Below are 22,859 nucleotides of genomic sequence, written 5' to 3'. Positions count from 1 at the left end.
TTTTACCATTACTTGGTCTCCGATTTTTAGTTCCCATGGGTGTACCTTCCCATCAAAGTAGGCCTTACTTTTTTATGTTTGTTTCCCAATTTCACTGCGGCAGCCATTCTAGCAGCTTCCAAATACTTGATCGAGTTTGACATGTATCTCTCTGAGAACACGGAAGTTTTCTGGATCTCATTCAAATCTAATCCCATGAAGGCTTAGACACCTCTCATGACCCTTCTGGTCATTAGCTTGTGGGGAGAATAGCCTGTAGAGACTACCACAGTGTTTCGGATGGCCATTAATACATAAGGGAGGACCTTGTTCCAGGATGTGTGGTTCTGCTGTATTGATTTTTGTAACATTGTTTTTAATGTTCGATTCATGCGCTCTACCACTCCGCTTGGTCCCGGGTGGTGGCGATATGGAATTTCTGTTTTACCCCGGCCAATTGCATGACCTGCTGCATAACTTGTCCCGTGAAATGTATTCCCTGGTCAGAATCGGTGCCCTCTGGCAATCCTCATCTGGAGAACATTTCTTCCATAAGGATTTTTGTGGTTGTGGCGGCCGAGTTATTGTTAGTTGGAAATGCTTCGATCCATTTGGAGAATATGTCCACCACGACTCGGATGTATTTCTTACCACCCGGACAGTTGGGTAAAGGTCCTACATAGTCTATCTGAAGTTGAGTTCAAGGGCCCTTGCCCTGTCTAGTATGTCCTAATTCTGCCTGTTTTTTGTACTGTGTTGGATTGTGAGCACATATCAGGCAGTTTTTGACATACCCTTCCACTTCTTGCTGTATTCCAGGCCACCAGCAGAGCTCCTTCAATTTGGCTGCGGGCCCTGATGCCCATTGATATCGTGGCATTTGCAAATAAATTCTCTCCTTTCTGACACTGGGACTACATATTTGCCGTCTTTAAGTACTACTCCGTCGTGGAGCTGTAAATTTTGTCCTAGGTATGATTTGGGACATGCGTTCCCTAATTGTATGGTTTTAAGATCAGGGTCTGTAGCCTGATTGGCTGCCAAGTCCAGTATCGGGCGGGTAACAGCAACTGATGCCATTGGTGTGGTTTTTCCTTTTTCTAAGGTTTCCCTTAGGAAACCTGTATGGGCCGCTTCTGTTGCTAGTTCGTCCGCCATTCGGTTTCCTGAGGGGGTAGTCTTAGCATGTGCTTTGACTTTGGTTATGACATACGGACCTTGGTTTGAGGTGGCTGCATCAAAAATTAATTTCAAAAGTGGGGCTGTAGATAGTGGTTTTCCATCTGCGGAAGTGAAACCTCTAGCTTGCCACATGGGTAGGAAGTTAGTCAGACTGTTACATGTGTAACTGCTGTCGGAGTAAATTTGGACAGGCATCGGTAGTTTTCTCGATCCATGACTATGTAGGCGATCGCGCTTAGTTCTGCACTTTGAGCTCCTTTACTGCCTTCTAATTTAATTGCTGCCTGTTCTAAAGCCTGTTTGCCGTCCGGGGTCATTTTTATTACTGAGAATCCTGTGCACTGCTGCCCGTTTATAATTGCGGAAGAGCCGTTCACGTAAACGTGAGTTTTAAATTCGACTTTGTGACTGAAAGGGACCATCTAAGGTACCTGAAGTCAGAATCTCGCACTGATGTGGGTCGCCGGGGTACAACATGTTGTGAGCTCGATTAGTGGCCTTGGGCTGGTACTGGACAGTAGTGTCCTGTCCTTGGAGAAGGGAGGGTCCATCGTGCGATTCGCTGGGAACTGACTGAGCCTTCCTTGAGATTTCCATCCATCAGCGTTTTGATGGGGGTGTGTGGCGTTAAGATAATAAGGGGGCTAATTTATGTACTGCCCAAAAGACACTGCGAAGTTTCTTCTCACAGGGCTGGAAAATTGCTTCCACTGGTGTTATGACGTGTGAGGCGTAAGCTACGGATTGGAGTTTGTCATGATGGTGCTGTAACAGTAGCCCTGTGAGGCCTGTGTTATCAGCGGCTGTCTCTAAATAAAAGGGTAGGGAGGGGTTAGCTTTAAGTAGGGAGGGGGCGGTTACAAGGCCTGTTTAAGTACTTGGAACGCGTGCTGTTCTGGGTCACCCCAGGTCCACTGGATTTGCTCTTTGAGCAGCTGGTATGAGAGAGTAGGCTTCTATGTGGTCACAGCAGTACCCAGTAATACCGAGGAAAGAACGGAGTGAGGGTACATCTGTCGGGATGGGAAGGTTTGAGGCCGCCTCCTTCCTTTGTAAGTTCACTTCTCGCAAGCCGTGGGTGACGGTCATTCCGAGGTATTGCACTGAGTACTTTCCTATCTGAACTTTCTTTGTGTTTAACTTAATTCCAATATTGAAACAGGCACGCAGCAACTCATCTAATAACTTGGTGTGTTGTTCCAGTGTGTGTTTATAAAAGTATATCATCTACACAGAGCACAAGGGCCGAGGGTTGCGAAAAACCCTTAAAGCTGCAGTTTAAGATGTTGGAGAAAATTGAAGAGCTGTTATGAAAGCTTTGAGGCAATCGGCTCCAGGTACACCGTGGGTCACCGTGGGTGAAGACAAACTTGTATTGACATTCCTTCGCCAGGGGATGGACCAAAATCCATTACTAATGTCCAATACTGAGAAAAACTTTGCAGCCGGGGATAACTGGGAATGACATCAGGCGTGGGAGCCATGGTTACTGCGGATGGCAGGATCGTCCTGTTAAGGGCTCTATAATCTATAGTCATTCGCCACGACTTATCTAGTTTTTGTACCGGCCAGACAGGAGAATTGTTAACAGACGCAAGGGGTCGTAGGACTCCTTGTTCTAACAAACTGTGTATAATACTGTCTACATCACCCTGGGCGGCTGCCGCGATCCTATACTGTCGTTGAGGGGGCGGGTCAGGTCCCCTAACTAGGACGTCAGTATTCATTTTACCGCACTCATGTTTATGGGTAGCAAAGGTATGCACATTCTGAATTAGAATTTCCTATAGCTCGGGGAGAGGGTCATCTCTGAAGGGTTAAAAGTGAAAGTTTTCATGCAACACACCCGTGCATCAAACGTTCTGGTGGGGGTATCGAATTGCTGCATTAAGTCTGACATTTTCCATATACATCTATTGGCCGGGTCATAGGCCAAATTATAAATTCTCATAAAATCAATTCCTATAATATCTGTTTCTCCCATGACTGGTGGAGTGGATAGGCATGAATGTTGAAAGAAATAATGTCCCAATCCTATCTCTAACGGCTCAGTGAACATTGCCATTAGGCTATGGCCAGTAAAGCCACTAAGTAAGACTTTCTGGTCACTCATTTTGTCGTGTGTGAATTGCTGTTTACTACTGAGGCAGCTTCTAGATCCTCCCGTGTCCATATAAATGTGCTATAGCGACCTCCTCCAGTACCTAAAACAGTTGGGCGTCTATGGTTATCGTACTCTAGCTCACACACGCCTTCCGAGGTCGGACCCCGTCAATAGTTATAATCATGTTCATGGTACGGGTTCATTCTACCCGTTCCTCCCCTTTGATTAGAGTGATGGGTGGCCCTGGGCTTGCAACACTGACTCTGCCAGTGCCCGGTTTCTCCACAGTTATAACATGGCCCTCGGGGCGAACCGGAAGAATTCCTTGGACTGGGGTTATAGGGTCCAGTATTAGTGGTCCTCTACTTTCCATTGTTCCTGACCGTGCCCATGTCTGGGGGCTTACTGATATGCATGCACTCGTCCCTGTTGGACTGTGGGTTTGGGGTTTTCCTGGTACTCTCGCCATGCACTAGTCATGTGCCTAATGATCCAAGCTTCTGTGTGGGTCTCATCGGAGGCTTCACAATGCTTTACCAATGCTTTGCCATGAGCATTGGCGTGGAAACATAAGGTTTTCCACCACTGTAAACTTAGGGCATCTGCCAAGGCTGTTCTATCTAAACCTGCCCCAAAGATGGTTTTAAATACAACCCATAATCTTCCTGGTCTCCCTATTTCAATTGGGTTTTTATTGCCTACTCCAGTGGCTGCCTCCACGGTGACCCACATGTTAGTTCAGGTGCCTGCGCCTCTCTGTTGTTCACTGGAGGAGAGCTCTGAAAATAATGGGCCCCATACATAGGGGTATAAATTTAACCGCCTCCACATCATCTAAACCACCCGTTACTGTGGTCTGGTCTGCAGCTGCTCTCCATAAGTGCTATTTCTTCCCGTCCAACGGGGTCACTTCCTTAGCTAAATCCTTCAACTGGGTTATGGAGAAGGGGGTTACGTATGTGGAGGGTGCATTGGCATCTGCTCCAGGAGTATGGGTAGTAGTAACAGGGTGCATGGGGATAGGATCGCTCGTCGGGGGTCCTGGGTATGGGGGTGGGTCATGGCCAGGTGCCTGTGGGGGTTGGACGATACTCTCAGCGGTCTGTACCTGAGTTACAATCACCACCGTGGAGGTCACATTCACATGCCCCCCCCTGGTCCTCCCTATTTTGTTGGAGCACTTGAGGGCCGTTTCCCCCCGCCCCCCCCCCCCCAAAACATGCAGAACACCCTTTTGCATGATCAGTTGGCTTTTTAATTCTTTGATAGTTTTCTTGCACTGAGTATGGTCTGCTCTGCTTTCCCTATCGGTGATGTGAGCCGCTTGAAGGGATCTATGACCAGCTGCTAATTCACAACATTTGGTTTCGAAATCATCTACTTGGTTTTGAGCCTCTGTGCACTTTTGCCTCATTTTCTCTTCATTTTGCTTGCTATTATCTGCCATAGTCATACAAGACACCAGATGCAACGTATAGAGTTTTAAAATCATTTTGGAGAGTCTCAATTTGATTGGCTTGCTCCACTAATTTAAGTCTCAATTCCTTAACTTCGTCTGTCAATGTTCCTACATCTGTCAATGTTCCTACGTCTGTCAATGTTCCTACGTCTGTCAATGTTCCTACGTCTGTCAATGTTCCTACGTCTGTCTGTCAATGTTCCTACGTCTGTCAATGTTCCTACATCTGTCTGTCAATGTTCCTACGTCTGTCAATGTTCCTACGTCTGTCAATGTTCCTACGTCTGTCAATGTTCCTACGTCTGTCAATGTTCCTACGTCTGTCAATGTTCCTACGTCTGTCAATGTTCCTACGTCTGTCAATGTTCCTACATCTGTCAATGTTCCTACATCTGTCTGTCAATGTTCCTACGTCTGTCTGTCAATGTTCCTACATCTGTCTGTCAATGTTCCTACATCTGTCTGTCAATGTTCCTACGTCTGTCAATGTTCCTACGTCTGTCAATGTTCCTACGTCTGTCAATGTCCCTACGTCTGTCAATGTTCCTACGTCTGTCAATGTTCCTATGTCAATGTTCCTACGTCTGTCAATGTTCCTACGTCTGTCAATGTTCCTACGTCTGTCAATGTTCCTACAGTCAATGTCCCTACGTCTGTCAATGTCCCTACGTCTGTCAATGTCCCTACGTCTGTCAATGTCCCTACGTCTGTCAATGTTCCTATGTCTGTCAATGTTCCTATGTCAATGTTCCTACATCTGTCAATGTTCCTATGTCTGTCAATGTTCCTATGTCTGTCAATGTTCCTATGTCTGTCAATGTTCCTACGTCTGTCAATGTTCCTACGTCTGTCAATGTTCCTACGTCTGTCAATGTTCCTACGTCTGTCAATGTTCCTACGTCTGTCAATGTTCCTACATCTGTCAATGTTCCTATGTCAATGTTCCTACGCCTGTCAATGTTCCTACGCCTGTCAATGTTCCTACGCCTGTCAATGTTCCTACGCCTGTCAATGTTCCTACGCCTGTCAATGTTCCTACGCCTGTCAATGTTCCTACGCCTGTCAATGTTCCTACGCCTGTCAATGTTCCTACGCCTGTCAATGTTCCTACGCCTGTCAATGCTCCTACGCCTGTCAATGCTCCTACGCCTGTCAATGCTCCTACGCCTGTCAATGCCCCTACGTCTGTCAATGTCCCTACGTCTGTCAATGTCCCTACGTCTGTCAATGTCCCTACGTCTGTCAATGTCCCTACGTCTGTCAATGTCCCTACGTCTGTCAATGTCCCTACGTCTGTCAATGTTCCTACGTCTGTCAATGTTCCTACGTCTGTCAATGTTCCTATGTCAATGTTCCTACGTCTGTCAATGTTCCTACGTCTGTCAATGTTCCTACGTCTGTCAATGTTCCTATGTCAATGTTCCTACATCTGTCTGTCAATGTTCCTACGTCTGTCAATGTTCCTACGTCTGTCAATGTTCCTACGTCTGTCAATGTTCCTACGTCTGTCTGTCAATGTTCCTACGTCTGTCAATGTTCCTACATCTGTCTGTCAATGTTCCTACGTCTGTCAATGTTCCTACGTCTGTCAATGTTCCTACGTCTGTCAATGTTCCTACGTCTGTCAATGTTCCTACATCTGTCTGTCAATGTTCCTACGTCTGTCTGTCAATGTTCCTACATCTGTCTGTCAATGTTCCTACATCTGTCTGTCAATGTTCCTACATCTGTCTGTCAATGTTCCTACGTCTGTCAATGTTCCTACGTCTGTCAATGTCCCTACGTCTGTCAATGTTCCTACGTCTGTCAATGTTCCTATGTCAATGTTCCTACGTCTGTCAATGTTCCTACGTCTGTCAATGTTCCTACGTCTGTCAATGTTCCTACAGTCAATGTCCCTACGTCTGTCAATGTCCCTACGTCTGTCAATGTCCCTACGTCTGTCAATGTCCCTACGTCTGTCAATGTCCCTACGTCTGTCAATGTTCCTACGTCTGTCAATGTTCCTATGTCAATGTTCCTATGTCTGTCAATGTTCCTATGTCTGTCAATGTTCCTATGTCTGTCAATGTTCCTACGTCTGTCAATGTTCCTACGTCTGTCAATGTTCCTACGTCTGTCAATGTTCCTACGTCTGTCAATGTTCCTATGTCAATGTTCCTACGCCTGTCAATGTTCCTACGCCTGTCAATGTTCCTACGCCTGTCAATGTTCCTACGCCTGTCAATGTTCCTACGCCTGTCAATGTTCCTACGCCTGTCAATGTTCCTACGCCTGTCAATGTTCCTACGCCTGTCAATGTTCCTACGCCTGTCAATGTTCCTACGCCTGTCAATGTTCCTACGCCTGTCAATGTTCCTACGCCTGTCAATGCTCCTACGCCTGTCAATGCTCCTACGCCTGTCAATGCTCCTACGCCTGTCAATGCTCCTACGCCTGTCAATGCCCCTACGTCTGTCAATGCCCCTACGTCTGTCAATGTCCCTACGTCTGTCAATGTCCCTACGTCTGTCAATGTCCCTACGTCTGTCAATGTTCCTACGTCTGTCAATGTTCCTACGTCTGTCAATGTTCCTACGTCTGTCAATGTTCCTACGTCTGTCAATGTTCCTATGTCAATGTTCCTACGTCTGTCAATGTTCCTACGTCTGTCAATGTTCCTACGTCTGTCAATGTTCCTATGTCAATGTTCCTACATCTGTCTGTCAATGTTCCTACGTCTGTCAATGTTCCTACGTCTGTCAATGTTCCTACGTCTGTCAATGTTCCTACGTCTGTCAATGTTCCTACGTCTGTCAATGTTCCTACGTCTGTCAATGTTCCTACATCTGTCAATGTTCCTACATCTGTCTGTCAATGTTTCTACGTCTGTCAATGTTCCTACATCTGTCTGTCAATGTTCCTACATCTGTCTGTCAATGTTCCTACGTCTGTCAATGTTCCTACGTCTGTCAATGTTCCTACGTCTGTCAATGTCCCTACGTCTGTCAATGTTCCTACGTCTGTCAATGTTCCTATGTCAATGTTCCTACGTCTGTCAATGTTCCTACGTCTGTCAATGTTCCTACGTCTGTCAATGTTCCTACGTCTGTCAATGTTCCTACAGTCAATGTTCCTATGTCTGTCAATGTTCCTACGTCTGTCAATGTCCCTACATCTGTCAATGTCCCTACGTCTGTCAATGTTCCTATGTCTGTCAATGTTCCTATGTCAATGTTCCTATGTCTGTCAATGTTCCTATGTCTGTCAATGTTCCTATGTCTGTCAATGTTCCTACGTCTGTCAATGTTCCTACATCTGTCAATGTTCCTATGTCAATGTTCCTACGCCTGTCAATGTTCCTACGCCTGTCAATGTTCCTACGCCTGTCAATGTTCCTACGCCTGTCAATGTTCCTACGCCTGTCAATGTTCCTACGCCTGTCAATGTTCCTACGCCTGTCAATGTTCCTACGCCTGTCAATGTTCCTACGCCTGTCAATGTTCCTACGCCTGTCAATGTTCCTACGCCTGTCAATGTTCCTACGCCTGTCAATGTTCCTACGCCTGTCAATGTTCCTACGCCTGTCAATGTTCCTACGTCTGTCAATGTTCCTACGTCTGTCAATGTTCCTACGTCTGTCAATGTTCCTACCTCTGTCAATGTTCCTACCTCTGTCAATGTTCCTACGTCTGTCAATGTTCCTACGTCTGTCAATGTTCCTATGTCAATGTTCCTATGTCAATGTTCCTATGTCAATGTTCCTATGTCAATGTTCCTATGTCAATGTTCCTATGTCAATGTTCCTATGTCAATGTTCCTATGTCAATGTTCCTATTTCAATGTTCCTATTTCAATGTTCCTATGTCAATGTTCCTACGTCTGTCAATGTTCCTACGTCTGTCAATGTTTCTACGTCTGTCAATGTTTCTACGTCTGTCAATGTTCCTACGTCTGTCAATGTTCCTATGTCAATGATCCTACGTCTGTCAATGTTCCTACGTCTGTTAATGTTCCTATGTCAATGATCCTACGTCTGTCAATGTTCCTACGTCTGTCAATGTTCCTACGTCTGTCAATGTTCCTACGTCTGTCAATGATCCTACGTCTGTCAATGATCCTACGTCTGTCAATGTTCCTACGTCTGTCAATGTTCCTACGTCTGTCAATGTTCCTACGTCTGTCAATGTTCCTACGTCTGTCAATGTTCCTACGTCTGTCAATGTTCCTACGTCTGTCAATGTTCCTACGTCTGTCAATGTTCCTACGTCTGTCAATGTTCCTACGTCTGTCAATGTTCCTACGTCTGTCAATGTTCCTACGTCTGTTAATGTTCCTACGTCTGTCAATGTTCCTACGTCTGTCAATGTTCCTATGTCAATGTTCCTATGTCAATGTTCCTATGTCAATGTTCCTATGTCTGTCAATGGTCCTATGTCTGTCAATGGTCCTATGTCTGTCAATGGTCTTATGTCTGTCAATGGTCTTATGTCTGTCAATGGTCCTACGTCTGTCAATGTTCCTACGTCTGTCAATGTTCCTACGTCTGTCAATGTTCCTACGTCTGTCAATGTTCCTACATCTGTCAATGTTCCTATGTCAATGTTCCTATGTCAATGTTCCTATGTCAATGTTCCTATGTCAATGTTCCTATGTCAATGTTCCTATGTCAATGTTCCTATGTCTGTCAATGTTCCTACATCTGTCAATTTTCCTACATCTGTCAATGTTCCTACATCTGTCAATGTTCCTACATCTGTCAATGTTCCTACATCTGTCAATGTTCCTATGTCTGTCAATGTTCCTATGTCTGTCAATGTTCCTATGTCTGTCAATGTTCCTATGTCTGTCAATGTTCCTATGTCTGTCAATGTTCCTATGTCTGTCAATGTTCCTACATCTGTCAATGTTCCTATGTCAATGTTCCTATGTCAATGTTCCTACGTCTGTCAATGTTCCTACGTCTGTCAATGTTCCTACGTCTGTCAATGTTCTTACGTCTGTCAATGTTCCTACGTCTGTCAATGTTCCTATGTCTGTCAATGTTCCTACGTCTGTCTGACGTCCTGATTTTTTGTGCTCACATTGGTTGTGTAAAGTTTTGTTGCGGTCTCTCTGCTTCAGTAATTCCGCATAACATGTTGCTATTAAAACACATTTAGACTCCCTCTTCTTTTTTTAGTTTTAGAAACATAGAAAATAGGTGAAGGAGTAGGCCATTCGGCCCTTCGAGCCTGCACCATCATTCAATATGATCATGGCAGATCATGCAACATCCGTACCCCATTCCTGCTTTCTCTCCATACCCCTTGATCCCTTTAGCCGTGAGGGCCATATCTAACTCCCTTTTGAATATATTTAACGAACTGGCCCCAACAACTTTCTGTGGTAGAGAATTCCACATGCCCACAACTCTCTGAGTGAAGAAGTTTCTCCTCAACTCGGTCCTAAATGGCTTACCCCTTGTCCTTAGACTGTGACCCCCAGTTTTGGACTTCCCCAACATTGGGAACATTCTTCCTGAATCTAACCTGTCTAATCCCGTCAGAATTTTATATGTTTCGATGAGATCCCCTCTCATTCTTCTAAATTCCATTGAATACAAGCCTAGTCATGCAAACTTGGAGATTTTACACTCAATTCCTTCATCTAAATCATTAATGTATATTGTAAATAACTGGGGTCCCAGCACTGAAACTTGCGGTACCCCACTAGTCACTGCCTGCCATTCTGGAAAGGACCTGTTTTTTCTTACTCTCTGCTTCATGTCTGCCAACCAGTTCTCTATCCACGTCAGTACATTACCCCCAATACCATGTGCTTTAATTTTGCACACTAATCTCTTATATGGGACCTTGTCTAAATACACCACATCCACTGGCTCCCCCTTGTCCACTCTACTAGTTACATCCTCAAAAAATTCTAGAAGATTTGTCAAGCATGATTTCCCTTTCATAAATCCATGCTGACTTGGACTGATCCTGTCACTGCTTTCCAAATGTGCTGCTATTTCATCTTTAATAATTGACTTCAACATTTTCCCCACCACCGATGTCAGGCTGACCGGTCTATAAATCCCTGTTTTCTCTCTCCCTCCTTTTTTGAAGTGGGGTTACATTAGCTACCCTCCAGTCCATAGGAACTGATCCAGAGTCCATAGAATGTTGGAAAATGACCACCAATGCATCCACTATTTCTAGGGCCACTTCATTAAGTACTCTGGGATGCAGATTATCAGGTCCTGGGGATTTATCGGCCTTCAATCCCATCAATTTCCCTAACACAATTTCCTGACGAATAAGGATTTCCCTCAGTTCCTCCTTCTCGCTAGACCCTCGGTCCCCTAGTATTTCGGAAGGTTATTTGTGTCTTCCTTCGTGAAGACAGAACCAAAGTATTTGTTCAGTTGGTCTGCCATTTATTTGTTCCCCATTATGACTTCACCAGATTCTGACTGTAAGGGACCTACATTTGTCTTCACTAATCTTTTTCTCTTCACGTATCTATAGAAGAATGAGTCTCCTCTGGGAAATCCGGGTGAGCTCATTATTTCAAACCATCCCCTGACATTTTCGGTCAGGGTCTGGTTAAACTGCTCTTCCCACGACTGGGAGGTTCCACCTTTTTCTGCCATTTCTCCAATGTCTTTCCTATTTATTTAATTTAACTCTGAATCGTCTCATCTGGGTCGTCACTGTTGCTCAAATGGCAATTTCGCTAGTCGTGGGACTAGTAGTTGCCTGCGAAGGTTCTCGAGTTAAATACCAAATGACACACTAGACAATGGCGGTACCGTTAATGTTCGATTAATACAGAAGAAGTACAAGATTCACCACTTATACTTTAGAATTACCCAACAGGTCCGCGGATGATCAGTCCGTCCTAACACTGTTCCGTCAAGGGTCTCTTCCCTGGCACCTACTTCTGCCGAGTGTTGCTCCTAGGTTCTCGCTATGGACTGTCCGAACCTGTCTATCTTTATACCCTCTTTCTCATGCAATATTCCTGTTCCTCTAACCTGTTGAGTTGGCGTCAATAAATCTAAAGTGATCATGTCAGTAAGTCTAATGTGATCAACTAAATTCAATGACCATTGTTTGCTAATGTCTGACCGATTCCTGAGTTTCGGCTGCATCTGGCATATTGTAACACACTTGGGGTGACCAGCTTCTTTCCTGCTGAAATTGACAGTGTATAATAGGGTTGATAAAACTCCACTAGGCTAGCACATTACATCAACTCTTCACTGTTCGTCATATTAACGTCCTGTTACCTTATGGCCTATACTTCCACACTGTGGGTGCTCAAAGCTTGCAGCTGCCAATCTTACCCTCATTCCAGGGAAAAAAGAAAGAACTTGAATTTTGATAGCGCCTTTCACCACCTCAGGACTTCCCAAAGCGCTTTACAGTCAATGAAGTACTTTTTGAAGTATGGTCACTGCTGTAATGTAGGAAACGCAGCAGCCAATTTGCACACAGCAAGCTCCCACAGACAGCAATGGGATACATGAGTAGATAATCTGTTTTAGAGACCTTGATTGAGGGACGAATACCGGCCAGCACACCAGGGATAACTGCCCTGCTCTTCTTCGAAATAGTGCCGCAGGTTAATTAGCATCCACCTGAGAGGACAGACTGTTTAACGCCTCATCCAAAAGGCCACACCACCCAGGGTGTGACACTGCCTCAGTGCTGCACCGGAGTGGCAGCCTAGATTATGTGCTCCAATCTCTGGAGTGGGACTTGAGCCGACAGCTTCCTGAGACTGCTACCACCACTATTGAGGCTGACCCAGGGAAGGTCACCAGTGCTGAGTCAGTAAGGCACATTTTTTTGCCCTATTTTTTCTCTCTCGATTTTTATTTCTGTTGAATGAAATTTACCCCCGACAACAACATCGTGCCTTTAACCTAGTAAAGTCCCAAGTCCACAGGAGCGTTAGCAAATCAAATTTGACACCAACCCACATTTGGCAACATTAGGACAGGCTATCAAAAGCTTGTACAAAGACGTAGGTTTTAAGTAGCGTCTTGAAGGGGGAGAGAGGGGTGGAGAGGCGCGAAAGCTTAGGGAGGGAATTCTAGAGCTTAGCATTGATACAAAGTGGTCAGATAAGAAATAAAGAACTTGCTTATAGATGGTGAAAATAATTATAATGGTCTCTGTTGAAGGGTTATTTTTGTGTCTATTTTCAGACAATGGATACCATGTTCTATACTAGCTATGAAGAGAAGATACGTCCTTGCATCGATCTCGTCGACACACTGAGAAAGTTGGGTGTGGACAAGGATCTGGCTCTTCCAGCCATCGCAGTGATCGGAGACCAGAGTTCTGGGAAGAGCTCAGTACTGGAGGCACTGTCTGGTGTGTCGCTTCCCAGAGGGAGTGGTAAGACAGCGACTAACAACAACAACGTGTATTTATATAGCGCCTTTAACCTAGTAAAATGTCCCAAGGTGCTTCACAGGAGCGTTATAAGAACATAATAAGAACATAACAATTAGGAACAGGAGTAGGCCATCTAGCCCCTCGAGCCTGCTCCGCCATTCAACAAGATCATGGCTGATCTGGCCGTGGACTCAGCTCCACTTACCCGCCTTCTCCCCGTAACCCTTAATTCCCTTATTGGTTAAAAATCTATCTATCTGTGACTTGAATACATTCAATGACCTAGCCAAACAAAATTTGGCACCGAGACACATAACGAGATATTAGGGCAGCTGACCAAAGGCTTGGTCAAAGAGGCAGGTTTTAAGGAGTGTCTCATAAGAGGAGAGAGAGGTGGAGAGATATTGGGAGGGAATTCCAGAGCTTCGGGCCCCAGACAGTTGCCAGGAAGAGAAGGATGGAGTTGGTGGCAGGGAATGGAGACAATAGGGGGAATTTTAACCTAAAAAAAAATGGGTGGATTTGGAAAGGGGGTGAGTGGTAATTAAATTGTTAAAAATCAGAATCCCAACACGAACCCGTATCCACTGGGCCCACTTCTGTTTTAACAGAGGCAGGATGGTGGTGGGGGGAGGGGGGGGGCACAGCCAACCCGCAGGCAGGAGGCAGACATCAATTTAAATATTTTAATGAGGCTGACTAGCTCTCCTGTGCCACTGACACTTTTCACTGCCTCGTGTATCCCATTTCTCCTTTCTTTCTCTGTTATTTGGTTTCTTATGTTGTGCAGAATTTCCAGCTAAGGGAGGGTGTCAGACCTGAGCCAACACCATTCTGCCTGTCCCTCCACTTCAGGTCAAAGTTAAGGACCCATTGGTGTCATTGCCAGAAAAGAAGGGTGTTTTCCTGGTGTTCTCAGCATCAATCCTCCTCTCTCATCTCACGCCGCCTTGTGGAATCTTGCTGAGCCTAAAATGAATGCTGACACAGCACCAATCACATGCTTCCAACTAATTTCATTGTATGTGAAACACTATGAGACATTTCTGAGAGATGTGACAAGGTACTGTATCAAAACATTTCTTCCTTTAGATTTTTACACCCAGCCAAGAATTCCCTGGGAGGGGGATCGGGACAGGAGAAGGCCATTCAGTCCCTCGAGCCTGTTCCACCATTCAGTTAGATCAGGGCTGATCTGTATCTCAACTCCATCTACCCGCCTTGGTTCCATATCCCTTAATTACATTGTCGAACAAAAAACCTATCAGTCTCGGTTTTGAGTTTCTCCTGAAACCCCAGCCTCAACAGCTTTTTGTGGGAGGGAGTTCCAGAATTCCACGACCCTTTGTGTGAAGAAATGCTTTTTGACAACACTTTCAACTGCCTATCTGTCATTTTAAGATGATGCTCCCGTATTCTAGATTTCCCCACCAGATGAATTATTTCTCTCTATCTCCCCGATCAAGTCTTTTAATCATCTTAAACATCTCAATTCGATCACCCCTCAATCTTCTCGACAAATGCCTTTTTGATCCTTCCGTCATCTCTCTAAAGAATCATCTGGCCTTCGCTTGTCATAGAAACATAGAAACATAGAAAATAGGTGCAGGAGTAGACCATTCAGCCCTTCGAGCCTGCACCACCATTCAATAAGATCATGATTGATCATTCCCTCAGTACCCCTTTCCTGCTTTCTCTCCATACCCCTTGATCCCTTTAGCTGTAAGGGCCATGTCTAACTCCCTCTTGAATATATCTAATGAACTGGCCTCAACAATTTTCTGTGGTAGAGAATTCCACAGGTTCACAATTCTCTGAGTGAAGAAGTTTCTCCTCATCTTGGTCCTAAATGGCTTATCCCTTATCCTTAGACTGTGACCCCTGGTTCTGGACTTCTCCACAATGGCATAGCATAGATCACTGTGGCACATCTGAGCACCAACACACAGCCCCACCACAGTGCCCTGTGCTGTTGTGAATGCCATACACTTCATGGTCTGTGCTTACTGCCATACCCAACCAATTTTCCTTGGCTCATTTAAGTGCAATCTTAAAAAGAAAAGGAAGACTTGCATTTCTATAGCGCCTTTCACGATTACAGCGAAAGAAGTACTTTATGAAGTATAGTCACTGTTTAATGTGGGCAATGTGGCACCAATTTGCACAGCAAGCTCCCACAAACAGCAATGAGTTAATGGCCAGATAATCTGTTTTAGTGATGTTGATTGAGGGATGAATATTGGCCAAGCCACCGGAGATAACTTCCCTGCTCTTCTTTGAAATAGTGCCATGGGATTTACATCCACCTGAAAGAACAGACGGTGCCTCAATTTAACATCACATCCGAAGGACGGCACCTCCGACAGTGAAGCACTCCCTCAGTGCTGCACTGGAGTGTCAGCCTAGATTGTTGTGATCAAGTCTCTGGAGTGGGACTGTGAACCCATAACTTTCTGACTCAGAGGAGAGTGTGCTGCCCACTGAGCCACAACATCGGGCTAGAAATTCGGTCGGCGGGGGTGCTAATGGGGCACTAAGGGGCAGTGCCCAGGCACAGATCGTGATGTCAGAAAGTCCACGGCGCCCCGTTATCGCCCCGGATGTGAAATTGACTCCCGCCCCCAGCGCCGACAACGCCAGCAAGAGGAGGAGTTGTGAACTCGGCTGGCCGCTTGGGGAGCGGTAATTAAAGGATAGCCCAACCTTTATTATTTGTACCAGTCCGGTGCCTGCACAGAGTTTTTCACGTTTCACTGGTGCAAGATGTCCACGCCCTCCGCTTTGTGAGCGTGCTTGGGGCTGTAATGGCAGTCGTGCAGGTCGCCTGGCAACGCAGAACTGACGACAACTAGCTCGTACAGCATCATTGGCCCTTCCCTTTAAGCGAGGAAGCAGCCTGATGAAAGAGTGCCGTTACCAATGTGCTCAAAATTGTTCAGCGCTCTGCCGCTAACGCACCACTCTCAGAATTTAACGCCCGAAGAGAAGTGCTTGGCGCATGATTTAGCGCTGAATTTCGCAGGAGGCGAAAATGGTTAGCGCCTGGCACTAAGTTTTAGCGCCCCAAAAGAGGCTGGACCGAATTTCTCCCCCGTAATGTTTCATGATGCACCTACATCATGGAGGTAATATATCAGCACGGATAGAGGGTCGGCTAACTAACAGAAAAAAGGGTCCGGATAAATGGGTCATTCTCCGGTTGGCAAACAGTAACTAGTGGGGTGCCGCAGGGATCGGTGCTGGGTCCTCAACTATTTACAATCTATATTAATGACTTGGATGAAGAAACCGAGTGTAATGTGGCCAAGTTTACTGATGATATAAAGATGGATGGGAAAGCAAATTGTGAGGAGGACACAAAAAATCTCCAAAGAGATATAGACAGGATAAGTGAGTAGGCAAAAATTTGGCAGATGGAGTATAATGTGGGAAAATGTGAGGTTATCCACTTTGGTAAAAAAAAATACAAAAGCAGATTATAATTTAAATGGAGAAAAATTGCAAAGTGCTGCAGTACAGAGGGACCTGGGGGTCCTTGTGCATGAAACACAAAAAGTGAGTATGCAGGTACAGCAAGTAATCAGGAAGGCAAATGGAATGTTGGCCTTTATTGCAAGGGGGATAGAGTATAAAAGCAGAGAAGTCCTGCTACAATTGTACAGGGTATTGGTGAGGCCACACCTGGAGTACTGCGTACAGTTTTGGTCTCTGTACTTAAGGAAGGATATACTTGCATTGGAGGCAGTTCAGAGAAGGTTCACTAGGTTGATTCTGGAGATGAGGGGGTTGACTTATGAGGAAAGGTTGAGTAGGTTGGGCCTACTCATTGGAGTTCAGAAGAATGAGAGGTGATCTTAGCGAAACGTATAAGATAATGAGGGGGCTTGACAAGGTGGATGCAGATAGGAACTCATAGGGGAAACTAAAACTAGGGGCATAGGCTCATAATAAGGGGCCGCCCATTTAAAACTGAGATGAGTGAGATGAGGAGGAATTTCTTCTCAGGGTTGTAAATCTGTGGAATTCTCTGTCTCAGAGAGCTGTGGAGGCTGGGTCATTGAATATATTTAATGCGGAGATAGACAGATTTTTGAGCAATAAGAGAATAAGGGGTTATGAGGAGCGGACGGGGAAGTGGAGTTGAGTCCATGATCAGATCAGCCATGATCTTATTAAATGACGGAGCAGGCTCGAGGGACCGAATGACCCACTCCTGCTCCTATTTCTTATGTTCTTATGTTATGTTCTACCTGCCAATACTATGTGGTTGTAATTCACTTTAAGCAATATCAGCCTTTTAATTATTCCACGGCAGGTATTGTTACAAGATGTCCTCTTGAACTGAAGCTGAAAAAAGCCAAAGAGGACAATGTGTGGAAGGGCCATATCTCTTATAGATTTCAAGAGAAGGATCTGACAGATCCATCGGAAGTGGAGGAAGAAATTCAGACAGGTACTGTAAAACGGAACTTCACTTATTCCTTTCACACTTTATGTTGTGTAAAAACTAGTGGCGCAGTTTACAGATCAAAGAGGCAAAGTCTTTGATACCTTCATAAAATAAGGAATAGGCAAGCCTTTCATGGCTTAGTGAGTGAATATGGCACGGAGCCGTACTGGTTTATCCCCAGACTGTGCTCAGTTCGTTCGGGAGACTTGAAATCACCAGGGCTCCTGCCCTGATAGCTGGGCAGTGCCAACTGCCCTTGAGTGGATGATTGCAGAGATGCACTGAGTAGTCCTTAGGAGTCAAGAACATTCAGGGCAGCCCTCCTGTACCTGGTCCAAATTCTTCACACGTGGTCCTACATAGTGTAGGGCTGATTTTATGAATGAGAATGAATGGTGGGGGAGATATCTCCGGTGGATGTGCACAGTCATGAATCTGTGTGTTTCCATCAAAACACAAAATGTTACCTAATCTTGCCGCTAATTAGAAGGGAAAAAGAGGCATTTTAGGCTCTGCTGAGAGACTTCTTTGAATGTGCCAGCCCCCCAATGCAGGCGTGACCACTCTCCAGGGTGTCCATCTCAGTAAACCTCTTCCTTCACACATCCCCCAGTGCTCAAATTCCAGTCGCTGCCTGCAGTCCATTGCAACTAATGCAACCGATAGGCAGTGCTGTGCTTGTTTATGGGCGTCCCAGATTTAGCTGGGTGCCCTGGGCATGGGCCCCATATGTCCATGTGTTTTTTTTTTATGTTTTATTCGTTGCCAATCTTTCCAATTCTTTGTCAGATCAACTTGTCAGATCACAAATGCCAAAGGTCACCCTGTGCACATCAAGGATCACTCTGCGCCAATGTTTTTGCTCTTAGCCAAAAGGCCTAGAGCCACTGCACCGTTCCTGGAAGTACTGCAATACCAGGTTCGTGCCATGGAGGTGGATGGGTCAAGCCCCCCACCCACCTCCTATTTCCAAAAAGCATAGGAGAACCACCTTCCTGATCCAGGGAGAACCACTTTCTGGTCATGGTTACTCCCCTGTCAGGTCAGTTACGCATGATCTTAGCCAAAAGGGCGATGTCCATGTGTTAATGCACTGCGAGATGATTGTCAAGACGTAAGGGGCCAAATGGCACTGCTAGCTACAAATACTGGGGAAAGTGTGGGCATGTGACCCACAGTTGTCTGTCTATGGTCAGAAATCATGCACGGGCTACTCACAGATTCTTGACTGTGCACATCCTCCGGAGATATCTCCCCCACCATTCATGCTCATTCATAAAATCAGCCCTACACTATGTAGGACCACATGTGAAGAATTTGGACCAGGTACAGGAGGCCTGCCAATACCTATGGAGCTATGTGCTGATGAGAATCAGTGGGGTAGAAAGTAGGGCCTCATTGTGGCAGCTTTCTGGGCAGAAAACAGGGGAAGGGGGAGAAAGGGACACTCGATCTGCATCATTGGTAAAGGCAGGTTTGTGGGCAGCCGGCTAAAACCGGCATTTTGTTCCTTAGATATGTAAATGAAGGGGCCTAATGCCTGGGGCACCAGTCAAGTGGGCTGCTCTGTCCTGGATGGTGTCGAGCTTCTTGAGTGTTGTTGGAGCTGCACCCATCCAGGCAAGTGGAGAGTATTCCATCACACTCCTGACTTGTGGCTTGTAGATGATGGAAAGGCTTTGGGGAGTCAGGAGGTGAGACACTGGCCGCAGAATACCCAGCCTCTGACCCGCTCTTGTTGTCATGCTATTTATATGGCTGGTCCAGTTAAGTGTCTGGTCAATGGTGACCCCAGGATATTGATGGTGGGGGATTTGGTGATTGTAATGCCGTTGAATAGTGCAGTGGTTTGACTCTCGCTTATTGGAGATAGTCACTTGTGCGGCATGAATGTTACTTGCCACTTATCAGCCCGAGCCTGAATGTCATCCGGCTCTTTCTGTTTGCGGACATGAACTGCTTCATTATCTGAGGAGTTGCGAATGGAACTGAACACTGTGCAATCATCAGTGAACATCCCCACTTCTGACCTTATGATGGGGGCGGAAGGTCATTGATGAAGCTGCTGAAGATAGTTGGGCCTAAGACACTGCCCTGAGGAAGTCCTGCAGCGATGTTCTGAGGCTGAGATGATTGACCCCCAACAACCACACCCACGTTCCTTTGTGTTAGGTCTGGCTCCAGCCAGTGGAGAGTATTCCCCTGATTCCCATTGACTTCAGTTTTACTCGGGCCCTTTGATGCCACACTCAGTCAAAAGCTGCCTTGATGCCAAGGGCAGTCACTCTCACCTCACCTCTGGAATTCAGCTCTTTTGTCCATATTTGGACCAAGGCTGAAATGAGGTCTGTAGCTGAGTGGTCCTGGCGGTACCCAAACTGGGCATCGGTGAGCAGGTTATCGGTGAGTAAGTGCCGCTTGATAGCACTAACAATGACACCTTCCATCAATTTGCCAACGATTTGCCATGACCTTCTGGTTGGGATGCCCACTGCCTGGGCATCGCCGATTCTGGACCCGAGACTGGAATTTCTAATCCAAAGCTTTCAGGTGAGTAAACTTGGGGCGGAAGTTTCCCTCCATCTACCCGGTGATTATTTCACTCCGATCAAAGCATATCATGACACCAGCTAGGCTGAAGATTATTGCAATGGAAATGGTGTATCATTCTTCTCATTCTTTCCATCCTCAAAGAAAAGTAAGGTTTGCAAACCATTATTTCAAGAAGACAGCACCTCTTGAATATAGATGTAGTGCACGTGTTGTTTGAACTGTGTAAGAACACTGGGAATATGGTCGAGATGTATTATATTTATATTCTCGGCTAAAAATATATTGGTTTGACTTTTTTGATAGCTATCATTCTCTCAGTCATAGAAACATAGAAACATAAAAAATAGGTGCAGGAGTAGGCCATTCGGCCCTTCGAGCCTGCACCGCCATTCAATGAGTTCATGGCTGAACATGCAACTTCAGTACCCCATTACTGCTTTCTCGCCATACCCCTTGATCCCCCGAGTAGTAAGGACTTCATCTAACTCCCTCTTAAATATATTTAGTGAATTGAATATATTTAGTGAATGCATAACCGTTGTATGTTACCCTGTCACTGTCACTGACCAAACAACGCATCTCTCCAGCCCAGGACATCATGGCCGGTGAAGGAGTAGGAATCAGTGAAGAATTAATCAGCCTTGAAATCGAATCCAGCAATGTTCCTGACCTCACGCTAATAGACCTACCAGGGATAGCCAGAGTAGCCATCGGTAAACAGCCGGTAGATATTGGAGATCAGGTATGTAGCCGTACTACAGCAAATATAAAACGGCTTTTTTATATTCGATTTTTTTTTGTGCTCAGAATATCTATTAAAGATTTGCATTGTCTGCAGTAAGTGCTTCCTTGTCAGATACGACAGAGGTTAGATGCAGAGTGCAACTGGTCCAATGCTCTCCTGGCCGGCCAACCACCTTCCACCCTCCATAAACTTGAGCTCATCCACAATTCTGCTGCCCATGTCCTAACTCGCACCAAGTACCAATCACCTTCACCCCTGTGCTCGTTGACTGTACATTCAGTGCCAGCCGTGGCTCAGTGAGTAGCACACTCACCTCTGAGTCAGAAGGTCGTGGGTTCAGGTCCTCAAAATGCTATACAATCCAGTGAAGTACTTTTGGAGTGCAGTCACTGTTGTAATGCAGGAAATGCGGCAGCCAATTTGCGCACAGCAAGCTCCCACAAACAGCAATGTGATGATGACCAAATAATCTGTTTTCATAGAAACAAAGAAACATAGAAAATAGGTGCAGGAGCAGGCCATTCAGCCCTTCTAGCCTGCACCGCCATTCAATGAGTTCATGGCTGAACATGAAACTTCAGTATCCTCTTCCTGCTTTCTCGCCATACCCCTTGATCCCCCTAGTAGTAAGGACTACATCTAACTACTTTTTGAATATATTTAGTGAATTGGCCTCAACAACTTTCTGTGGTAGAGAATTCCACAGGTTCACCACTCTCTGGGTGAAGAAGTTTCTCCTCATCTCGGTCCTAAATGGCTTACCCCTTATCCTTAGACTGTGACCTCTGGTTCTGGACTTCCCCAACATTGGGAACATTCTTCCTGCATCTAACCTGTCTAAACCCGTCAGAATTTTAAACGTTTCTATGAGGTCCCCTCTCATTCTTCTGAACTCCAGTGAATACAAGCCCAGTTGATCCAGTCTTTCTTGATAGGTCAGTCCCACCATCCCGGGAATCAGTCTGGTGAATCTTCGCTGCACTCCCTCAATAGCAAGAATGTTCTTCCTCAAGTTAGGAGACCAAAACTGTACACAATACTCCAGGTGTGGCCTCACCAAGGCCCTGTACACCTGTAGCAACACTTCCCTGCCCCTGTTGGTTGAGGGATCAACCAGGACACCGAGGATAACTCCCCAACTCTTCTTCAAAATAGTGCCATGCGATCTTTCACGTCCACCTGAAAGAGCAGACAGGGATAAAAACAGAAAATGCTGGAAATCTCAACGGGTCAGGCAGCATCTGTGGAGAGAAAGCAGGGTTAACGTTCCGGGTCGACGAGCCTTTGTAAGACTGGAGAGTGTTCGGAAAAAACAGATTCTTAACAAACACTGAAAGGGGGAGGGGAAAAAAGAACAACAGGGAAGGTCTGTGATAGGTTGGACAGACGAGGCCTCGGTTTGACGTCTCATCCAAAAGACGTCATCTATGGGCTCAATTTTGACCAGGAGTTGCTCCGTCTTTTTTTGAGTAACTTGGTTTTTCTGGTGTAACTTAAAAATCCCCATTTTCCTAATCAATTTGCACCAGTGTAACTGAGTTACTTACAATTAGTTTTTTTTTCCCAAAATGGGGCGTTACCAGCCACCGACACCAGTTCTGCTTATTTAGGCAACTTTGGCCAGTGTATGTGGCCACTTCAGAAACCCTTGCGGAGAGTTAAAGAAATCAGTGCAGGTAGGTACATCGGAGGCCATTGGGCCTGGGATAGGGGCGGGAAGCGGAGAGGACCTACACCTAAACCACCAAGCCTTACAAACCTACCAAACCTCGTCGACAAAAAGTACTAAGAATTCAATAAGAAATAAAAAATTTAAATAAGTCCTACCTTCATCTTTAAACTCGGCCCAGGAAGCCAGTGGGCCAGCCGGTGCGGGAGGCCACTCGGCCTGGGCTAGGGGCAGGACAACACACCGGGAGGCCACTCGGCCTGGGCTAGGGACAGGACAACACACCGGGAGGCCACTCGGCCTGGGCTAGGGACAGGACAACACACCGGGAGGCCACTCGGCCTGGGCT

General features: G+C 45.8%; 1 protein-coding gene and 1 non-coding gene across 2 annotated transcripts in view; one reads left to right on the top strand and one right to left on the bottom strand.

The window, feature by feature from the left end:
• LOC139275957 (interferon-induced GTP-binding protein Mx3-like) overlaps positions 1 to 22,859 on the top strand; it is a 69,232-nt gene that overhangs the window by 8,130 nt on the left and 38,243 nt on the right. Inside the window, exons 2-4 of the mRNA XM_070893208.1 lie at positions 12,901 to 13,093; positions 17,409 to 17,546; positions 20,684 to 20,838. Of these exons, the coding sequence (XP_070749309.1) occupies positions 12,904 to 13,093; positions 17,409 to 17,546; positions 20,684 to 20,838 (483 nt within the window). The 5' untranslated portion in view covers positions 12,901 to 12,903. The remainder of the gene's footprint in view (positions 1 to 12,900; positions 13,094 to 17,408; positions 17,547 to 20,683; positions 20,839 to 22,859) is intronic.
• On the bottom strand, positions 18,426 to 18,621 carry LOC139276598 (U2 spliceosomal RNA). The gene has a single exon (XR_011595953.1). It is a non-coding gene; the product is annotated as a U2 spliceosomal RNA (small nuclear RNA).

This window comes from Pristiophorus japonicus, chromosome 11 (genome assembly GCF_044704955.1).
Source record: "Pristiophorus japonicus isolate sPriJap1 chromosome 11, sPriJap1.hap1, whole genome shotgun sequence".
Taxonomy (NCBI): Eukaryota; Metazoa; Chordata; class Chondrichthyes; family Pristiophoridae; genus Pristiophorus; species Pristiophorus japonicus.
The sequence above is the reverse complement of the archived record's forward strand: the minus strand, read 5'-3'. Positions and strand labels throughout refer to the sequence as shown.